This window comes from Lates calcarifer, linkage group LG21 (genome assembly GCF_001640805.2).
Source record: "Lates calcarifer isolate ASB-BC8 linkage group LG21, TLL_Latcal_v3, whole genome shotgun sequence".
Taxonomy (NCBI): Eukaryota; Metazoa; Chordata; class Actinopteri; family Centropomidae; genus Lates; species Lates calcarifer.
In genome coordinates this window covers 18,211,543-18,233,095 of record NC_066853.1, presented here as the reverse complement: position 1 = coordinate 18,233,095, position 21,553 = coordinate 18,211,543, and the positions used below count along the sequence as shown (strand labels likewise).

The window sequence follows — 21,553 nt, the reverse complement described above, 5'->3', positions numbered from 1 at the left end:
CTTGTCAGATTTGCAGTGCATTATTGGCTGTTACCCCAGCTTGTAGCCTGCTCGGTCAGCAGGGAGTAGAAATAATTTTAATACCTATTTTTTCCCGGCAGTGATATTAAGAATACAACCCGGAAATAAACAAAAACCCGCCTGGTATGTTTGCCACAGATGTGTGTTTGGCTTAGCTACGAACTGAACACTGACTAGATCTGCATAATTGACAATGGTAGGTTAACGGAAACTGCCAGAAAGGCCTCTTAATGTTGGTATTAGATTCCAAGGCTCGGAATTAAGTAGTATTTTGTCGAAGTTTGTTTTTCCGTCGATATTTACTTCCCCTCACCTCAAACTGAACCGAACCCTAACCCCAACCATCTTATCATGCTTAACTTGACCTCAACCTTACCCCCTTACCCCAGTTTATCCTCCAGTTATCCCTGCCTACTCCCGAACTCTCTAAAGTCTGTCGTTTTGTTTTAAAATGTTTGTTTGTATTGGTTAAGTTTCGGTCAGTTTGCTTGCTAGCTTGTTAGCGTGATGCTAAAAGTTGCTATGGTGAAAGTGAACACCTGGAAATGGATGAAGTAGTCGTTTTAGGCTGATTAAACGCTTGTCTGTGGTTGTAAGATAACTGATAATTGGTGATTGTTGGCTTTTGTAAATTAATTCATAGATATCCCAAGTCAATTTCGACATGGACGCGCATAATACAAACACGCACCTAGGTTTCTACGAGTGCGCGCTCTGACAGCAACGTGCACGAGCAGTGCTGACACCCGAGCGGTCCGGTGTAAATCACTGCAATGGAAGATGAGTAGGGGAGGGTGGAGGACACCGGCTACAGCCCTGCCTCCTCTCTGCATGTGAGCACACAGCAGCGTAGACACACGGCAGGCAGGCAGGCAGACAACACCATCACAGGGGCAACAAAGGGACGCATGGTTCATCCGAGGCATCAGATGAATAAATGATTCACTGAGACAAGTTGCACTTGCAGACACACGTTTGATTGCATCTGTCCTCACCTCAAAGGTAAGAGAGATTGCACTTAAACAAGAAAATCCATATGCTCTACAGCGTTTTCCTTCTTCATTATATGTTTTTATTGTTTACCTATTACAATACGTTTTCAGCCAAGATCCCTAAACAGGTGTATACGGTTGATTTTGTATTATCCATTGCAAATGCATGAGAATTTCATTGCTATAAAGGTTGAATTGAGACACACCAGGGAGCATGAAATGGGTGTGACATGTTACTTCCCAACGTGTGTATTAGCAGCCGTAGCACCGTCAAAGCTTGTATCAGTAGTGTAAGTAACTAGACTGACTAGCCTAATTGCTTTAATGTATTATGTAGTTTCAAGTTACAGAACATATTCACATTGTAAGTGTTCTCATTGCTTTATTTAGGGTGTAATAGCACTGCACAGTCATGGAGCTGGAGCACTTTGATGAGCGGGACAAGGCTCAGAGATACACCCGAAGGGGCTCAAGAGGGAATGGGCTCCCCAGTCCCACTCATAGCGCTCACTGCAGCCTATATAGAACCAAGACACTCCAAGCACTGAGCTCAGAAAAGAAGGCCAAGAAGATTCGTTTCTACCGCAATGGGGACCGCTACTTCAAAGGGATTGTTTATGCCATTTCTCAGGAGAGATTTAGATCTCTAGAAGCACTCCTGGCTGACCTCACAAGATCCCTGTCAGATAACGTCAACTTGCCTCAAGGTGTGCGGACCATATACACCATTGATGGGATGTCAAAGATCACCAGCATGGACCAGCTGGTGGAAGGTGAGCAGTGTTCCTGAATGTTTGTAAGTTTGCCCCATATTTAGTTTATATTGAGTAATGTGAGATTGGGATCAACAGCCGATGTAGGTCAAGACAAAATGCATGACTTCCTCAGCATTGTACAACAGAGGTAACAACTGTCCTATGATCTTGGCTTAAATCTTCCATGTATGTGTTTTGTTTGTGAGCAAAAAGAAAATCTATAAATATGTGTTGGTTTTTCAGGAGAGAGCTATGTTTGTGCATCCATAGAGCCCTACAAGAAGCTGGAATACACAAAGAATGTAAATCCCAATTGGTCAGTTGGTGCTAGGACTGCTGTCTCCATCCGTGACCCTTCTTCCCTTGGTAGTGCCAAGGCGGGATGCCCAGAAACTAAAGAGAGCAAGGACTTCATTAGGCCCAAACTGGTAACCATTGTCCGCAGTGGAGTAAAGCCTCGCAAGGCTGTACGGGTCTTGCTCAACAAGAAGACTGCACACTCCTTTGAGCAAGTCATGACTGACATCACAGATGCCATCAAGCTTGACTCTGGAGTCGTCAAAAGGCTGTTTACGGTTGATGGCAAAATGGTAAGTGAACCTCACATCTGTTAACTAATTTTTCAGATCTCTAATATTAACAAAAACATGATTCCAAGTGGGGTAGAAATTTGAAATCGTTCAAATAGCCAGTTGGTTTGGGAGTCTAAAGTGAAACCAAAAAGTTGCTAATATAAGAGGAATTATAAAATGTAAAGTTTTTTTCCCATACAATTTCAAAGTCCAAGACTTTTTTCCGTGGAAAACAGTTCTAGGAAAATAGAATAAGAAGTTTTGCGGATACAGCACAAGTTTATGCATGAGAATATAAGATACACTCTATACCAGTTAAGAAAATTACCTACTTAATTTTGTGAAGTCATGTTGACATCTGCCCATCCTGTCTGTGTATGGGTTTTAGTGCTCCCCTCACTCATAGAAGAAGCATGAAACATGCATCATACCAGTTGCATACTACACACAACTGTGCCACCCAGAGCACAGGTAGTGGAAAACAGTTGCTGCTTGAAGAATTTGTTGGCGTATATATGGTTAATATATGTTATATATCTGATGTAATGAGGCTGTTGTTTGTTTGCAGTTGATGAAGCTGGTTGCACTTTTTTAGCCAATACGTTTTGAAAAAGTATCCTAGTTGCTATAAATTTGATGAGACATTAAACCCACATCTTTAGCCCATACTCTGGTTTGTTTCCAGTATGCTAACTACTTTTAAACATACAACAAAGCAGCCAGGACAACCTTAAGTGCTGTACACCTGAAAGAGTGCCATTATCTTATGCTTTTTTCTCCACCACTAGTTTATTAATTGCTTTCAAGTGGGAAAAGGGAAGGATGACTCTGTTGGATAGAAGTCAAAGTAGTCTGGCATAACCTTTGTGCATTTGTTCATAGCATGGCTGTGTGCAGTACCTAGATACACATGGCTGTGGTGACAGGTATTCTGCTATTTTGGTTTTTAAAAAAAAATTCTCTCTGTTTTTTGTCTTTACATGTGTGGTACTGTCCCACATGGAAGTTTAGGTCAGCATGTTGTACATGAGGCGTACATACACATTTGTAGTCAAAGCAGGTTGAGTTTTCCTTGCACAATGAGAGAATTTTGAGAGTTAAAAAGAAATAGAACTTTGCCTCTGATATTAGAGGTGGTCTGTTCTGTTCTTCATTCATGTCTCTGCAAATTGCTTCCTTACCCAAAGAGAGAGACAGCCCAGTAGGCCCAAAGTCACCTGGGAGTATTTGCTAAATGTATTACGAGAAATAGGTTTCTAGGACTCTATCTCATATTCCTACCAACAGGGGCACACTATTAAATAGATATTCACTTAGTGAGTTGTATCAGACAAATATGCATTGAAATGAACTGTATGGACAGTACTTATTTACATAATTGTACTGTGGTGATATTAATATTTCTTTTGGCAAGTTGCTTATTTAAAACCACATTGTGCCCATACATTATATGAATTATGGATTATTAGGATAATGTTGCCAGTTGGGATATGTATCCTTTTCTCGATATGGATAGGTGGCAACTGTACATAGGCTTGACTGAGCAAATTAGTTACAAAACATCCCACAGAAATAATCAACTCTCTTCATCAACTCTATCACCTGCACTCTATATTCGTATCCTTATCAGAAATGAGTTTTTTTTTTTCCCTCTCATGGTTTCTATGGTGACATGGTTTCCTGAGCTGGTTGCTAAGGAACAGCCTCTGCGGCAGAGCGGTGCAGTAGTGATGTCAGGACTGTAGGTGTAGTGTGAGAGGGCTCATAGATGCAGTGCTTGGTCTGTCAGCCTTATTATACACATGGCAGCAAGATGGAGCACATGGCTGCGCTATAATCCCAGGATAGGACCCATTCTGTAATGGTGTAGAGGGAACAGTTGGGGATTTTTACACCAACAAACAAATCTGCCTTCACAAATCCTCTAAATTATTTTAGGAACATAGATTGTTTAGCAAAGCATAAATAGACACGATATTGCCATAGATCAAATGTAGATGCCCATCTGTATACTGTGTGACAGTGAAACATTTGCTCCATTCGATTGCTTCCTCAGTTTAGTGACTTCAATTTCATCTATGCCTCCTAATAAAGCTGTTGTATTATGTGTTTGGCACTTCAGCTCCATGCTCTAGTTTTTCTGCTTTTTGTACTTTTAGTCATATTGTGGCTCCAGATGGCCAAATAAGCACCCATTGGCATCAAAGGGCCAATTTTCATGGGTGTTTAACCTTTGGTAAATGACCTGCTTGTGCTTTTGGTCCTGAGACAGAGAGTTTGGCTGACCGCTGAAACAATTATTCCAGCAAGTTTGTTTTATGTACACACATACATGATCAGTTGGTAAAGTTTCCAAACACAACTAGCTTACTAGTTTATGTATTAAAATGTTATGGCTTGTTCCATATTTTTTGTATCAATGAATTTGCTGCAGTTTGAACATGAGGATATTAAGACTGATGAAATTCTCATCGACATCTAGATTCTCTGCAATGAGTGATGATTTTTGAGATTTCTTGTTTATTCACATGATCTTATGATTCATGATTTTATTTGCAGACCTGCCTGGTGGGTGGTACCGCTTGATGGCTGTGAACCTTTCATACTGCTGAGTCACTCTGTAATGGTGTACTGCCATGAGAATTAGGTTTAAGTTTTCCAAATGGACACAACCAAGTTAAAGTGGGCTGCACTTTATAAATCTCAGATGACCAATCATTAATAAAACATTATCCACTCTGAAAGTAGTGCAAGCACAAGGTAGAGAGAAAGCTATTGAGAAATAAGCACCCTGTAGACGAGGCCCTTTGAGGCAAGACTTGCCCCATGGCATTCCGATCCCCACTGTAATGGATATGGTTCTGCACTGTAATTGTATTATGCACACCACTAACTTCAGCAGAGGCAACACTTTTTGTTGAAATAGATGTCAACAGCCACCCGAGGACAGAGCCTGGCTTGACATCAATGCTCGAAAGTGAAGGCTTAATTCTCCATGGTGAAATTATGTATCAGTAGATGTGATAAAGAGCCCATTTGTGCTTTAGAAATTAGATGCAGAGTGGAAGTGGGTATGAGATTTATGGTGCTATGTGCCAGGGAGCAGAACCTAACATGTTTTCCAAGTCATTTCTTCATGTTGACCTTGACTCTGCTATTTCTTGGTTTGGCCTGGATATGCCTGCAATACAGATGTCATGTCTGCATGCTGCATAGCAGCTCATTGCCCTCTTAGAAAATTCATTCATTTCAAAGTAGGAATTTGTTTTTTGTGTCAGGATGCCTGACAGAGATGGTATTCAAAGATGATAGGCTGTCTTTTGATGCAGCTATAGCAGTGTAACAGTCATTCTTTATATATGCATTTATGAAAAAATATACTTTCAGTTATTGTTTTGTGTTGTGTGAATATCACTTGCAAACCCTGCCATTTCTAAACATCTCACTGTAACTAAATAGGAGAAAGAAGCATGAAGGAGATTGGGAGGCTGTCTGGCTTTCCTCTCACCTACTGCTGTGACTTGGCTGTTAAACACAGAGCAGTGACTTGCTTAGTGTCTCACTGCATTTGGTATAAAGAGGAAATTTTCTATGTTATCCTCTTTTTGTACTAAGGCTATTAATATTAATATTATTAATATTATTAATTAATATTAATTATGCTTGAGCTAAAGTTGGTGTTATAACAGTATTCTAAAATCTTACAGCATGATATGGTAATTGAATTTTGTTGTATCAGCAAGCAAGCCATTGCTTGTGGCTATGAAAGTCAGACATTGTTACAGCTTCTAAGGTCTAAATATAGTAACTCAAGACTGGGATATGATAATTAGGAGTGGTGGAGATGTGTGGGCTTGTGTAATGGCACATATGTGTTTGTGTGTGCTTGGGTTGTGGGTTTGTCTGTAAGGATGTCAGCATTATGTATGATGCTGACTTGCACTTATTAAGACAGCTATTCCTCATATTTGCCTTTGCAGCTGCAGTTATGTCACAGATCTCTGCACCAGACCTAATTTTAATCTCTGATCATGTATGTGTAAGTGTCTATAAATACACCATTTTCCTCTAGTTGCTAGCTGAACAGCCTTCTGATCCACATAGTATAGAAAACATGTACATTACATTGAACTTGGTTCCTGAAGACAAATTACTGCAATGTTTCCAAAAAAAGAAAAATGCTCTCAAACTGCACATGAGGACAACTTATGCAAAATGGAACTACAACCAGTTTAAAATTACATGTCAAGAGGAGTCATGTTTTTCTCTGGCATGTTGACTGACTGGCTGCTGTGTTCAGTCTTCCACTTCAAAGGTGAGATTCAGAACCCCGGAGAGCTCCACCTGCTCCACCTCAGTTTGTGTCTTTTGTGTAATCTGTGGTCTTTATCGTGGCTCAGATTGATTAGGATCTATAGCATGCATCCCTCCCATTGTGTTTTCATTTGAGTGAAATTCAGGAGCAATGCTTGTGCTTGCAGGAATCACAGATAAAACCCTGACGATCAATATTTGCACAGGATGCTCCAGGACCATAATGTGTGTGTGTGTTTTAGGGGGATGGTAGGCCTGATAGAGCTGCTGTGTCACTGAGCCAGCAGGCATTAGTAATCAATATAAAGCAACACATTCATGATTGCCCTAGTTACTGCAGCTCCATCATAAGCTTCCTGTTTCCTAGTATCCATGACAAATATTTTTAAAAAGTAAGGGAGTTGCTTAAATGAAATCAGTGTACCACATTTTGACATAAGATCTTACATGAAGCAATCCATATTCTCTTAAATTGGACACTGTTGTTAAGTGGATGTATACCATTGATGAGATCTGTTAACGGCTTTTACTGTTTAGTAGCTATTGTCTACCTTTTTTAATTTTCTTCCACAATCCTTTTGTGTATGTCACTTCTTTCATGTCAGGATTTAATTATTGCTTATTTCAACTTTTAAGTTCTGGTCATTCTTTGGTTAGACAGTTTTAATAGAGAGAGAGTGGGAGTCACAGGGGTGATATCCACAAAAGGTCGGAAGCCAGATTTGAACTCGGTGTCTTAGCGACAAGGTGCTCTATGTTATTCCAGCTTGCCTAGACTGATGATGACATTGTTCTGTTGTCTGCACTTTGTACTGTTCAGTGCTTCAGATAGGATCTGACAGTAGATCTTAAAGTAGCCATGTCCCTCTCATCGTCTCAAACTCAGCTGTGATTCTGTCTGGTTTCCTTGGCAACAGCTGTGCAGCTCTCCTCCCTTTGGGATTTCACACTCTTTTGGAGGAGGGGTTGGGGGCAGGGGCCATCAGAGTGGGGTGTCTGCAGAGAAAAGGGCTGTGTTATGCCCCCCTCTGTGCTCAGTGTTTATTTTAAAATTTAATGGCTGAATGACCTTTTGCTGTTTGGAGGTGCTTTTGCTGCTGGTTACTGATAAACCAATCCTTTTGTTTAGTGGATAATCAAGCATTTCAGTATTTTGGATAAAAAATACTGAAACTGCATATAATGTATTCTCTTAAGTACAGTGACAGACTTGACAGTTTTAAAGGATACATTTCTTCCAAAGTAACCTGAGATTTGTACAATAGAGACCAGAATATTGGCGCATCATAACTAAGGTAGATGATAACATGACATTTAATATATGGGTAGTGGGCAGCGTGGTTGATAGACTGTGTTGGCTCTCTTGTCTGGCCTCTGCTCTATATCTCAGCACTTAAGTTATCTTATTAAACTCCTGCTGAACACTGCATGGTTCTAAATGATGAGATAATTAATAATTTAGATGTTTGCTATTGGCTCTCTTTTTTTCAGATTTCAGTTTTCTAAATTATGTTGTCGTCAACTACATTGTAAAAACACGACTATGATGTGTTAGGTGACAATCATGAATTGTTTGTTTTACCCAATAGCTCTAATTTAAAGATTATATCTTATTTACAATCAGTCATATCCAGCTTAACAGCTAATTCAAGACAAAACAAATGTCCACATAATAACTGATATCGGTATGGGATCAAATTTTTGTGAACAAAGGTTTTGCTGAGTTCACGCCTCTGTACAGGAAATGAAAACAGAAGCTCTGCATTCCCTGGCACACTGCTGTAGTTAAGCACATCACTAAGCCTTTTGAGGAGAAGGTCAGGACTCGATAAGCATCTTCATTTATTTATGACACTGCATTCACTAAGATGGGCGTCCATCTTAATGAGAGCAGCAGATGCATCAACTGAGTCATTCAGTTTCTCTGTGTAGAAAAATTTAAATGATTATCATTTACATTTCTCTTATTATTGAGATAAAAGGATATGTGGTGACCATGTTATTTTAACAAAAGTTCTCGACCATTAAAGCTATCTACTGGCTTAAGGTAACATTTTAATTTCTCACCATGTAACAGTTTCAAATTTTAGGCTTATTTTGCGGATTCAATTTATAATGCCTTGATACTTTTAACACTTTGTGCCATCACGCATCAGCTTTGGGCTAAAAGATCTAGTAAACTGTGAAAAAGGATTTGAGGAGGAATTTGAGGAACAACATGCTTACTGTGTCTTGATGTGATTATCCCTCTTAAAATCATGCTTTAACATGATTTTATATTGAATTGTTCTGGACAATAGAAGACAATTAACTTTCTCTCCCACTAGGGATGGAAACACTTTAATGACCAGCAGACACCATTGTCACAGATTGTAATGAATAAAATCCAGGTTTAAAAGGAGTTTGTCTTTTCTTAGTTGTTACCCTAGAGACATTTTCATCTGCAGCCATGCTGATACACAAGTAGAAAGAAATGTTAATTCCATTATTCATATGCTGTACACACAGTAGCATTAATTTTCCCTTTGTACTTTGGCTGTTTTGAATATGCAATTTTAGTGTGTCTGCTTGACTGCAGCTGTGTATTTTTAATCTAGTGGTAGTTCTTTTATGGTTTTCTCTTGGTTTTCTCTTGTACACTGAGATGGCCTGAATGTTGATTTCATCAATAAAGTATTTATTTATTTATTTATCTTTGCACGTGTCAGGTATTGCAAGAAAACTGTACTCTTTGGAATTGATACTATATAGAGTATCACTGGGAAGAATACACATAGAAGTTGTTTTTGTACTATAACTGACAGAAACATGTCCACCTTTAGGTCTCATGTCTTCAGGACTTTTTTGGGGATGATGATATATTCTTTGCTTGTGGCCCTGAGAAGTTTCGTTATCAGGATGATTTCAACTTGGATGAAAGTGGTAAGTGTTCTTTCATTTATGCAAGGCTTGGATCATTCAGTAGGGTAGAGCATAATCGTACTATCAGTCTCAGTTTTTTTTCATGGTACTGTAAATAGGTTTTTATTAAATCATCTTACTTTGTGTCTCAAGTAAATAATGAATATGCCAAATGTGGATTATAAAAAAAAAGGAAAAAAAGAAAAGAAAAAATACATTTGTGCTACTTGCTAGTTACATAAAGTTACACTGAAACTAATACAGAACATCAAATTGTCACAGATTCAAAGCAACTGTTAAAGATAGAGTAAGGTAGTCTAGTATTATCTAGGAAAAACATTGCTGCAGTGTCTTTTCATTTTTTCTTTTTTTACAGAATGCAGGGTGGCAAAGTCTGCATCATATGGCAGGCTACCCTCCATACAGGGTCGCTCTTCTCCAAGAAGTGGCGGGATGTCCCGCAGGAGCAAGTCTCCCTCATCCACTGGTTCAGGTAAGTGTGTGTGTGTGTGTGTGTGTGTGTGTGTGTGTGTGTGTGTGTGTGTGTGTGTGTGTGTGTACTTTTTATAGCTATTTTTATGAAGCCCAGTTTAAATTTGATGGTTAGGACTTGGTTTTAGAATCAGGTTTAGGTTAGGGGTTGGGCATTTAGTTATGATAGTTGATGTTAGGGTAAGAGGCTAGAGAATGTATTATGTCAATGAGTGTCCTCACAAAGATAGTACAAATCTAGTGTGTGTGTGTGATGTGTCTTGACCCATTGAAACAAAGGCTAATGTATTGTTTTGTTCTAAGTTTCAGAATATTTTCTTAAAGGATTACATGCATACATATACACAGTGAAAGTACATTTAATTTATTATGCATCATTTCACCATGACACTGATTGTTTGTCTCCCTTTCTGCTTTACTGATAGCTAATGGCACTGCAGGCAGTCAGCTGTCTACACCTCGGTCTGGAAAGTCTCCAAGCCCCTCTCCAACCAGTCCAGCTAGCCTTCGAAGACGACAGGTAATGAAAATTAATTTTACTGTGAATAAATTAAAGTTCTAAAGATTTATTTTATATGATGTCATTTATCATACCATAGAGGCTTTGTTAGGGAGTTTAACAGTTCTTTCCATCAATTAATAATATTTAGAAATATTACAGAGACATGGAATTAAACACAAACGTTGCAGTTTATTGATGGGAATGAATTTAATAACATTTAGAATATTGCCCAGCAAATATGTGTGAGCCTCTTAGATATACATCATGGGCCTTACTGTTGGTTTTTGTTTAGCGGTAATGTAACTGGAAACATTGCCAGCAGTGTTTATATCTATATATATCACAGAGAGGTCTTAAAAAGATGCCATTGGTGAACACAGGTCTGTGCACACAGGTGCACAAATGTCAATATCAGCTTATATACAACATGTTTCTGAGTTTGGGGGGAAAAAAATCAGAACAAACATCAACACAAGCTGTGTTTGTACATGTACTATGAACTTTAGAGCCATCTTTAGAATTAAACATTGTCTGTACTGCTGCAGCACATTTTCGCTGTGATTATCATAGATCCAGGGAGGACAAGCAAGTTTTTGAGACTGCATAGCAGAGTCAACTATGGAGTGAAATCCAATTATCAGTGTCACCATCATTAATTAATCATTAGTCTGGCTGGGGTTTGTATTGTGGCTGTGGTGGAGGATATTATTTTCTTTCTGTCCCGTTTCAAACCAAATGCCAGTCTTTCTGCTGGTATAAAGGTTAGTATAATGTTTCACCGTGCTTGATTTATTTTTATCTAATCTCAAACTGCATACTCAAGGCTGGCAGAGTGGAACAAATAGGCTTTGTATAAGCTGGCTGTAATCACATTTTTACAAGCTTTGCCATCTCTGAAGTTTGTGTAATACAAGTACGTCAGTGTGTCTTTCACTCTCAATGGCCATCTCTCCTTCCAGGGATCTCAGCACAGTGGCTCTTCACTCTCTTTAGCTTCTACTAAGGTTTGCAGCTCGATGGATGAAGGAGATGGGCCTGGCAGTGAAGGTAAGATATAGCATAATATGTAAATATACTGGAAAAATACTTTTTGTTGATAATGTTACAATTACAAATTACATTATACTTTTACATTATATATCCTCTATTTGTTTTTCTTCAAAGCTGAGCCAATGGATGACTACCCCTCAGTCCCTGCCTCCATAGCAGAGAGGTACAAAGTAGGGAGAACTTTAGGGGATGGAAACTTTGCTGTGGTCCGGGAGTGTGTGGAGAGATCCACTGGAAGAGAGTACGCTCTGAAGATCATCAGTAAAGATAAATGCAGGGGGAAGGTGAATTCAGTTGTGACACAATTATCACACCACCAAATTTGTGCTTATTCACTGTTCTTTCAGTCAAGTTCTTTTCTCTATATAATATTGTTTGAGTTCTGTTTTGGATCCTCATTCAGTTTCTTAGTTTTCATTACTGGTCAGTAGATGGTGCTGTCTCCTCTGGGACTAAAATCTTGGGCCTTTGTGGAACTTCTGTCGTCTTCTGTTGACAAGATATCGCATTATTTTTAGTCATGATAAGAAGCATCAAATTTCAATTATCATTCAAAATTTCTTAAATGTTTCTGAAAATGGTTTGTCTTTCACATTTTCTCTGAAATGACTGAAAAGGAGGATAACCACTCTCCCATTCCACTGATGTGTATGTGTATAATTTCTTTTCACACATGCAGTGTTTATAGAATTCCTTTGATTAAATTTCCTTTATTATTCAGGAGCACATGATCCAGAGTGAAGTGTCAATCCTTCGGCGTGTGAAACATCCCAACATCGTACTTTTAATTGAAGAAATGGACACTCATAGTGATCTCTATCTTGTAATGGAGTTGGTCAAGGTACTACACATTGATTGATTCTTGAAAGTTGTATTTTAGTGCTTGTTGTGTTATGCTTTTGGTCAATAAGATTTGCTCTGACTATAAACTTGTTTTAATAGAGGTGTGTTTTTTTTTCTTGATCCCTGTTAATGGATAAAGAGTTGATGTCAAATCCCCTAAACCGTTCAGCTGCATCAGCTCTTTAAGATGGTTGAAAACTAACAACTGGTACTCTTTTCCAGGGGGGCGATCTCTTTGATGCAATCACTTCTTCTAACAAATACACAGAGCGAGACGCCAGCTGCATGCTGTTCAATCTGGCAAGTGCAATCAAGTACCTGCACAGTCTCAACATTGTCCACAGAGACATAAAACCTGAAAACCTGTTGGTAAGTATGACCCTACCAAAGATTCCTCACTGACAGTGAGTTTGGCTTCACTTCTCATAGATTCTTGTACTCTATTAATCCCCTTGCCCATTCCCCTTGTCACTTTTCTCCTAAGCTCATACGTATAAGCTTGCATCTACAACTAACAAAATTAAGGCATGCAACATACATAAGATTAATAAATACATTATGAAATGAAATTACTGTGCACAACTCCAGAAGCCATTTATTTTATCACTGTCAAACTGTGGTCATTTGACACTCACATTTCTAGCACATTCCACCCGTAAAGTCTGACCTAAATCTAAAATACTTGTGAACTATTAATTCTGAAATGTAGTTTTAGAAGCAGAACACTAAACATTTCAGTATTGAATAAATGCAGTACATGCATTCACACAAGCAAAAGAAGAAACTGAGATCCAAACAAGATGTCTACCTTAAAGTGAACTCAGCCACAACTGCAGTTTTTTGTTGCAGTGTTGCTATTTGTTATACAATATATTCATATGATGATTTAAGCTCAGTTTTATTCCATAGAGACCATCTGTGTTTGCAGTTGCTGTATTTTTCCTTTTTATCAAAGATACATTTGAAAACTGTTCTTTTTGCACTTTGTGTGTATTTTTTTTTTGGTGATCTTTTACAGACAGTCACTCGTTTTCTTTTACTGTGTGTATTACACAGGTCTATGAGCATCATGATGGCAGTAAATCTCTGAAACTAGGTGACTTTGGCTTGGCTACAGTCGTCAATGGGCCCCTCTATACTGTGTGTGGCACACCCACCTATGTAGCACCAGAAATTGTCGCTGAGACAGGGTGAGTGAGAGGAGTTGCATCACCTGAGACATGATAATTAGGGCATTTGTTATGAAAGACCAATGATCATACTTCCAATAAAAAAATGTTACAGTAATTCACGTGTTTATTATTTATTATTATTTATTATCTTCCCTTGCCATTACAGATATGGCCTCAAGGTTGACATTTGGGCAGCTGGTGTCATCACTTACATACTGCTGTGTGGCTTTCCTCCTTTCCGAGGGTATGTGCTCTTGTATGAGAAGGCTTACTTTGAGAATTATGATGTTTTAACCACATCAATCTTTTTCAATTTGTTTGAATTACATTAATCAAAATGCCATCACATTAAAGACTTAAGACTATTACGTGGAACTTACTGTTGAGCTTTATAAAATGCTTGTTGTTTTAATTTTCCACAGTAGTGGTGAAGATCAGGAGGCTCTTTTTGAACAGATTTTGAAGGGCCAACTTGATTTCCCTGCCCCATACTGGGACAATGTGTCTGACACTGCCAAGGTTTGTGTCTAGAAGTGCTCTCCTCATCTGCCGTCTCTATTGCTCAAAGTGAAACATCATAATGTGACAGTGATCTGTATTTTGTGGTGTAATAATACAGTATTATACTGGGTACTCATGACTCACTAACATGCCTTTCTGTAGGCTCTGATCACTGGGATGCTGCAGGTAGAGATCGAGCAGAGATACACAGCTGTACAGGTGCTCGATCACTCCTGGGTCAATGTAAGTTCAGAATTTTGAAGTCGGTCCTTTCACCAGAATCACCTCTGTACACTCAAGTACTGCTAAGAAGGAACATGCAGTGTGATACAGCAGTTGAAGTTGCTGAAGCTTTGTTCTTTGTATTTTCCAGGATGATGGCGTGTCAGAGAATGAGCACCAGCTGCCTGTAGCTGGAAAGATCAAGAAGCACTTCAACACCGGGCCCAAGCTCAGCAACACCACAGCAGGAGTGTCAGTCATTACAGTAAGCACTGATCCGCACCCCTCCACACACTTACACTGCTTGCAGTTCTGCATCAGTAGATTAAATTTTGGCTTAATGAATCTGCTTCAGCCATGATGCTTTAAATGCCATTCAAAATTGAAAAACCTGTAGTTTTGAAATTTTGAACCACAGTGTTCCCCATATGCACTTGCTTACCTCCTTAAGAGTGCCAAACCTTTCTCTCTTTATCCTTTGGATCTCATTAAAATTCATTCATTGGTTTTAAGTTGAAGCTAGCACTGTCTGCTTATGCAAAGCAGCAAATTAATCCATTACCCACCTTTTTTTTTCCTGCGTGTGTGATTTTATAAATTGGCAACTTATCTGCTTTATTCTGTGTGCACATTAGTTCATCCATCTGCTTCCTGCTGCCAGGTTTTCTTGTGTGTGCTCTGGCCCCTCATCCTCTTTTAATGGACTGTCAGCACTGCTGTTAGGAGATCTTGTAAATAATATAGTTGGTCTACAATGTCTAGGTTTCGGTAGATGTGATTTCTTGTTTCAAAGCTGAGCTGGATTTATACAGTTGGCAGAGAGATAAATAACTTATTCTGGAAGTAAGAAACTCGTTGATGGCTGGGGGGTGGGATTTACTTTGCAGGTAAGCAAGCACTCTGTTGTCAGTAGCCAAATTGAGATGTTTCTGACATTTCACAGGATGTCAGTCGACAGTGACATTATACTTTTCTTCCAGTTTTTTTTTCCTTCTGTTATAGCAGTTATAACAGAAGTGTAGAGTTGTGCGTCTTAATGCTAATCAGGTCAGTGATTCTTTGAGTTCAAGGTGATCCTCCTGAGTTGCACTCATCTCTCTCTGCTCAGCTGGACCAGGACTTAACCATCCAGAGGTCAGGGTCTTTGGACCACTACCAGCATCCAGGATTGTACTGGATAAGGTATGACACAGCATAGCGCTAATATGCAGTGCTTCCATGGCAAAGTGCTGGCAGTCTCCATTTCCCATCTCCCCAAAGGGTTTGATCCATTGTCCCTCAATGGAGCCCTTTTCATGCCTCGTCCTGACTTACGTCATCAGATCAATCACTTTATCACGTTACTTCATCTCACTAATGCTGTGGCTGTGTCCCCTCACCTGGTCGTGCAGTTCACCTTGCTATTTACTTAATCTGCATAGAAAAGTTATGCATCCTAATGCTGAATGCGTTTGAGGGCTCATGTAACGTACCGAGCAACTGGATTTTGTTTCACAAGCTGAGTGCATTTTTGTTTCTTTTTAAGAAATGCTGTCAAAGGCAAAGATGTCAGGCACCTGACGTTGGCAGACCTTATATTGCCTCTTGTTGCTTTTCCTAGTTTTGTTGAGCGCTGCACTTGTTTGCAGTGTCACAAGATGAAGTTGAACTCCCTGTCACAAGAAGTTAAACTTCTTAAGGAGAGGAGTTATGAGGCAAATGCAGTTTTTCAGATAGAACTGCATGGATAGAACTGCAACATTGGCTTATCTTAATTTCACCAAGTGCCTCTGGTGGTTGAGTGGATGCTACTCCTCATCTCTGTGGTCTTGTGGAGAACCTAACAGATACTGCTGTGTCACCCTCTCTCAGACCACGCCACTTGATAAAGAGAAGCAAGTTTTCCGACGAAGACGCCACCAGGATGTGAAATCAGCTCCTCATCTCCCACACAGTGTCGGTGCCAAGGCCTCTCACAATGCCAACCCTGGCCCCTCCCGCGCTGACTTCACACCTGAGTCTGAGGACTATTCCCCAAGTTCGACTGACACTGTCCGTTCACCCACCTCTCCGTTCTAACAGCCTTCCTGAGGCCACCCCATTGCTCACCCCTCCATGGAAAAGGGAGAGAGTGGAGTGCAAAACGGAAAAAAACCCAACACTGGGTTCAGTCTGGTGACTTGGACATTCACAGACTGCATAATTACCTGTACCTATTTTATTTATTCCTTGTCATAGTATTTTTATTTTAATTACAAAATACACTGATCAGATTAAGGGTCAGATAGTCTCTGGATAAAAGAATACACCTTAAGAGCATGCAACAATCTTGAGTATTTTCCCATTTCTTTTGAAAAAGCCACCAAATTGTTTAAGCCTTATTTCTTCACAGCAAGCACTGGTTCATTGCAGTACTCGAGAGCCCTCTACTGGTTTATATTGCATACTGCAGGAAAGACAGCTTGCTTCATGAGGCACTTAGCTTTTTGATGGAAGGTGTAAATGCAAAACATTGAAACCTTAGCCTCTAAATATTAAATTCCATGATTTTGTGATATGATATGTTTAGTGCATATCACTTGCCATACTGACTTGAACACAAATACTTGTTCAATGATGACACTCTCAATATAATCTGGGCACAGCAGTCACCTTTCTGCTGTACTGTATAACATCTAGATTACTTTGCTGTGGTACCTGAGGTTCTGGTGCATAAGACTTGCTGCTATATTATACCATAAGCATTATCTGTATTGAGCAGATTTTTGTGTAGGAGAAATATTATCCTGCCACCCAGTAGCTGGCCTCCTAGAGAATTGAGAGCACTAATGTTTGACTGTTGATGGTCCAGCTTATCTGTGTGCTTGAGGATGATTATTTAAGTAGTAGTTTTGTTATGTGTCTGTGAGAGTGTGGTTGTAATTCGGTGGTGGTGCAGATGACTCTCAGTGCTGTGTAATTGGTAGTAAGTGCATGTGTAAAACCTTGCCTTGGCACATGTGGATTCAAGTGCAATTAGGTGTATTGCCCGATGAGCACAGTATCAAATTTGTCCTTCGCAGTGCTGGAATAAGTGAGAATGCATCTGTTGCTGGTATTATTGGTATCCAACGGACACACTTCTCTGTCAGAGGGGGCAGTTATTTCTTGTGCAACATGGATTTTTTTTTTTCCCCACACACTGAAATAAGAAACAAGTTAAATGTTGGTAAACACAGCAGTGCTTCCAGTATAATCCATTATTTTAATATTTGTTTAGCCAGTCAGTACTTTTTTTTTTTTAATAATCAGATCAAACAACATGACTAAGAAGTCTGGCTCTGTATGTACTGTATGTCCTCTGACGACATCATTCATTGGATCACCTGAGACAAAATATCCATAGATGTGAATGTCCTCTTCCTTTCATCAGAGACTGTAACCTGCATGTCTGCTAATATGCATCTTAAATCAGTTGTTCTGGTCTTACTTACTCTTCAATATACGCCTGTCAGATATAAAACCATTTTTGTTGTCATTGTACATGCTGTCTTGGTGAATGCAGTTCAGTTAAGGAAGACTATAGTCATATCACAGCTGAGTTAAGTCTTGTATATACGTATTTTAACAGAAATGTAATATCGCACCACTGACTTTGTTGTTAAAGGGCTTTTTAAGTTTTTGACCTGACGGGGGTGAGGAAAAAAGCACAAGGAAAGCAAGTTGTGATGGTGACTTGTTGGAAATGTTTGTTTTTTAGACAGTATCTGTTTTTCATCATCTGAAAAACATGTAATGTTTATATACAGTTTGACAAAATGGCACTCAAAGACAACTGGGAATGTCAGTTTTAAGTGGAAGCAGATAGAGAATGTGAATGCTGTATTATATTCATCCATATTCCATTAATGTAAGGACGTTATAAAACCTGAATGAGAAAAAGCAGTAATACTTACTTTCAGTTCACAACAACTTAAAAAAAAAAAAAACTCCCAACAATGTACTCTGCAAAGAAACCAAACCTGGAAATAAAAAGGATTTAATTAATCTGAGTCAGCAGCTTATCTCCATGAGTCAGTGGGTAACTGTTTTTGACAACTTGCTGCAAGTTTACAGTAACAAATCCAAACAGCAGATGGCAGTATAACCAAACAATGAGCTCGCTTTCAAAGGTGTACCATCAGTTACTCATTTGTAGCATTAATTTACTGAGCTTTAGTTACATATATACATTGATACAAATCTTTTAGCAGCAGTTTACAAAATAACGTGAGTAAAATCTCATCAAGAACTACTCCTGGGACCGGTATATATATTCAGTTTTATTAAAAACACAAAAAAAATGATAGCAGTTGAATTTAGTTATTCATTTTGATATAATCACATAAGCTTCAAACATATCCTACCTTTTCCAAAACAATGCAAAAACAAGTTGTTTACAAATCATAACATATTTTAAAATGTTACATAAAATCAAAATGCACTGCTGAATGCCAACATATTAATAAAATTATTTTTTGTCAAACATGTAAATTCACAATAATGAAAATGATTTCACAGGAAAGCAAAGTAAACCCAATGCCTTCAGTAGCTCTTAGCATGCAAAGATTAAGCTTTGGACAGGGTGGTGTTTTGTAGCACCACTAGAAAATTGGAATGCAAACTCAAAACCATTTGCATATTTTTGTTCATTTTTAAATTGTCAACTCACAGCAACTGACTTCTCATTTCAGCAATTAAATTCAGACACAATTTCTTTCATATCACCAAAAACAGACCATAGTCACTTTTGGAGCACTTGCCTGTTAATCATTGGATCATTTATTGTGACACGGCTTAAACCCTTCCTCAGACCTTTTCAGCAAACAAGTTATAATATTGCTTACCAATGCATGGTGTTACAGCATGAACTTGTGTTCATGATTTCACAGATTTAAAATCGATGAGCAAACATTTTGTGCAAAAATAGGCAAACTGAAAAACTGTGAGATGCACTAGTAACAGCATTACTGTTGGCAGTGCCAACAATTGTAGAATGTCTTAAAAATGACACTTCCTTTTTTACAAAATTTCTTACAGCTTTACCACAAACACACTAACAGTCATGAGAGACTATCCAACAAATCTAGCATTTAATCCTCTAGATATGTTTTTGGAAGAAACTGAAACAACAAAACAAACAAAAGATTGATAACTGCTGTTACAAATGTCCCACTTGAATCATTTTAAGATCTTACAGTGTAAGAATTATATATTTTTTTCCATTAATAAAGAAAATAGTCCTCAGTTTAAATTAAGTACGGAAATATTTCAATTTATCCTTTCTGCCGACATAATCAAAAACAAATACTTCACAAAAGACTTAGCTCACACTGAATTAGACTTTTCTTCTATAGACATTCAAACACAACAAATTAACAATGAACATTTGTTTTCACATACACATACATTTGACCACTCTTAATAACAATGAGTAAACAATGGCCACATACATGTAATGCTAACTAATAGCTGAAGTGCAATGAAGACATTTTGAACATTTATACATGGTTCACATGATTGAAATGTTGATAACATGATGTCTAGTCTAATAGCATTTAGAACTTTTTTTTTTTTTTTTAAATCTCAGCCTTTACAGGGAAGAAACACTTTACATGGTCCATATATACAGGTTATCTTTTTTTCCTAGAAAAGTGTTCCAAGTGATATATGCATCGCCATACAAATGTTGTATAAATGTTCCTAACAGAGGATTCATTTAGTTTTGCATTTTCACAGTTTGCAACAAGAACTTATATTAAGTCTGTTTTAAACTTGACTTTATAATTGATTTAACTTAAGTTGATCTCAGTCTCTCCTTGTCCAGAATAACAGACCTGCTTGACTTGGTTTGAGAAATGCTTCAGCTGGTGCTCAGGTAAGACATGAAAACCAACAGAAAATGTGTTAAGATTGTTCAGCAACAGACAAATGGCAACAAGTTCACCCGAACAAGAGGCCTTGTGAACACATGTAAGCACACCTTGTTCTTTATTAGCTACACTATGCTGATGTTCTTCAGTCCACATGATCTTCTACAAGCTCTGTGGGTCTTCTGCAGCACAGTTGGGTCACTGGTCGATAGGTGTTCCTCTTAACCCTCTTCACTTGCCTTCTGCTTTGTGGATCTGTCTCTTCAGTACCTGTTTTGATGCTCATAGTGCCACCGATTGAAATCGATATTAAAAGCCACGATACTGCCAGAGGCCATGCCTGTGATCAAAGTCCTGAAGAGCAACAAAACCATGAAAAAGTAACATGAAATTCCAGTTTCAGCAAACATGAAAAAACTATAAAATAAAATGTAGAAAAAACTGAAAACCAAACAACCACAAACTAAAAATTTTGATCATTTCCATGCATATGATCGGTTTGGCGAATGAAATGAGCATAGTAAGGTCATGAGGGGCTGTGACAATAAATTACCAGGTTCCTTTGACAAGTATACCATTGAGTCCTAGTGTCTTTCTGTAACCCCTTAGCCCTTGTGTCCGTGGCTGGCTGGTATGTAGGAAAAGCAGCTGATTTCACAGGGTCGTCTTATACTGCTACACCCGAAGGGCTTAAATGCTCAAGCACAATGAACAGAGCTGTGGCAGAATGCTCCTCTGTAAATGGTGTTACAGAGCATGGCTCACCAAGTGTTGAGCAATGTCAAACTATTCAGGAGAGAGACTATAACTGAATCAAGGGGTTCTTAAAATATTTCATTAAAGTGATTTGTTAAGTGATGACAAAATGTTTAAGAAATAGCATGTAGTACTTAATTTCAGTATTTTTACTCCCTAATGTGATCATTATTGTGATGCTTAGTTTACACTCAACGTTAACATTTAGTGTAAATGTTAACAAATTTCATCCTCCATCTGAATATACTCTGCATACCTTAACAGGTTGCACAGTTAGTCATGGTTCAGAGTTTAGAGTAGTTTATTTGTTTAAGAAGTAGGCCTCTGTTTTGGGCCGCAGGGGGTTTGGCCCGTGGCTGTGAAGTGCAGCTTGAATGTTCAGACTTTCTAACCTCTGTTGACTGTCAGGGTCACATGATGACGTCAGTCTTATAGCCCCAGAGCGAACACTGTCGCCTTTGCGCCGCCATCCAGGCACCCATTATATGACTCCTGACAAATCTTTCAGAATGCAAACGCTGAGGAAAAACATGCTGCTGACCTGCCAATAGGCTTGGTGCAGGACACATCTATGCTCGCTGTTGTCTATT

The 21,553-nt window shown here is 38.7% G+C and overlaps 2 protein-coding genes across 5 annotated transcripts in view; one reads left to right on the top strand and one right to left on the bottom strand.

Moving 5' to 3' along the window:
- Positions 1-44: 44 nt before the first annotated feature.
- Positions 45-18,342, top strand: LOC108876026 (serine/threonine-protein kinase DCLK1). Of its 4 annotated transcripts, none has more exons than XM_018665288.2 (17): positions 45-217; positions 665-1,023; positions 1,404-1,786; positions 2,012-2,358; positions 9,477-9,576; positions 9,932-10,048; positions 10,473-10,567; positions 11,509-11,596; positions 11,714-11,883; positions 12,321-12,440; positions 12,665-12,811; positions 13,499-13,632; positions 13,781-13,858; positions 14,037-14,133; positions 14,278-14,358; positions 14,489-14,602; positions 16,189-18,342. In XM_018665288.2, the coding sequence occupies exons 3-17, from the start codon at positions 1,426-1,428 to the stop codon at positions 16,393-16,395; spliced, it is 2,256 nt and encodes a 751-aa protein (XP_018520804.1). In that variant the 5' UTR covers positions 45-217; positions 665-1,023; positions 1,404-1,425; the 3' UTR covers positions 16,396-18,342. The 4 variants fall into 4 exon arrangements, with proteins under 4 accessions (XP_018520804.1, XP_018520806.1, XP_018520805.1 ...); XM_018665290.2 differs by adding an exon at positions 15,446-15,519 and having other exon boundaries at positions 45-1,023; positions 16,189-16,246; XM_018665289.2 differs by lacking the exon at positions 45-217 and having other exon boundaries at positions 626-1,023; positions 14,040-14,133.
- LOC108876017 (neurobeachin-like) overlaps positions 17,985-21,553 on the bottom strand; it is a 186,317-nt gene continuing 182,748 nt past the window's right edge. Inside the window, 1 exon segment of the mRNA XM_051065349.1 lies at positions 17,985-20,561. Within this exon segment, the coding sequence (XP_050921306.1) occupies positions 20,471-20,561 (91 nt within the window). The 3' untranslated portion in view covers positions 17,985-20,470.

Bases quoted from the DNA above. Each gene is read 5' to 3' on its own strand.
- LOC108876026 (XM_018665288.2), top strand. From the start codon at position 1,426: ATGGAGCTGGAGCACTTTGATGAGCGGGACAAGGCTCAGAGATACACC. The intron at 12,441-12,664 runs GTACTACACATT...ACTCTTTTCCAG, and splicing joins TTGTAATGGAGTTGGTCAAG to GGGGGCGATCTCTTTGATGC. The intron at 13,859-14,036 runs GTATGTGCTCTT...AATTTTCCACAG, and splicing joins GGCTTTCCTCCTTTCCGAGG to TAGTGGTGAAGATCAGGAGG.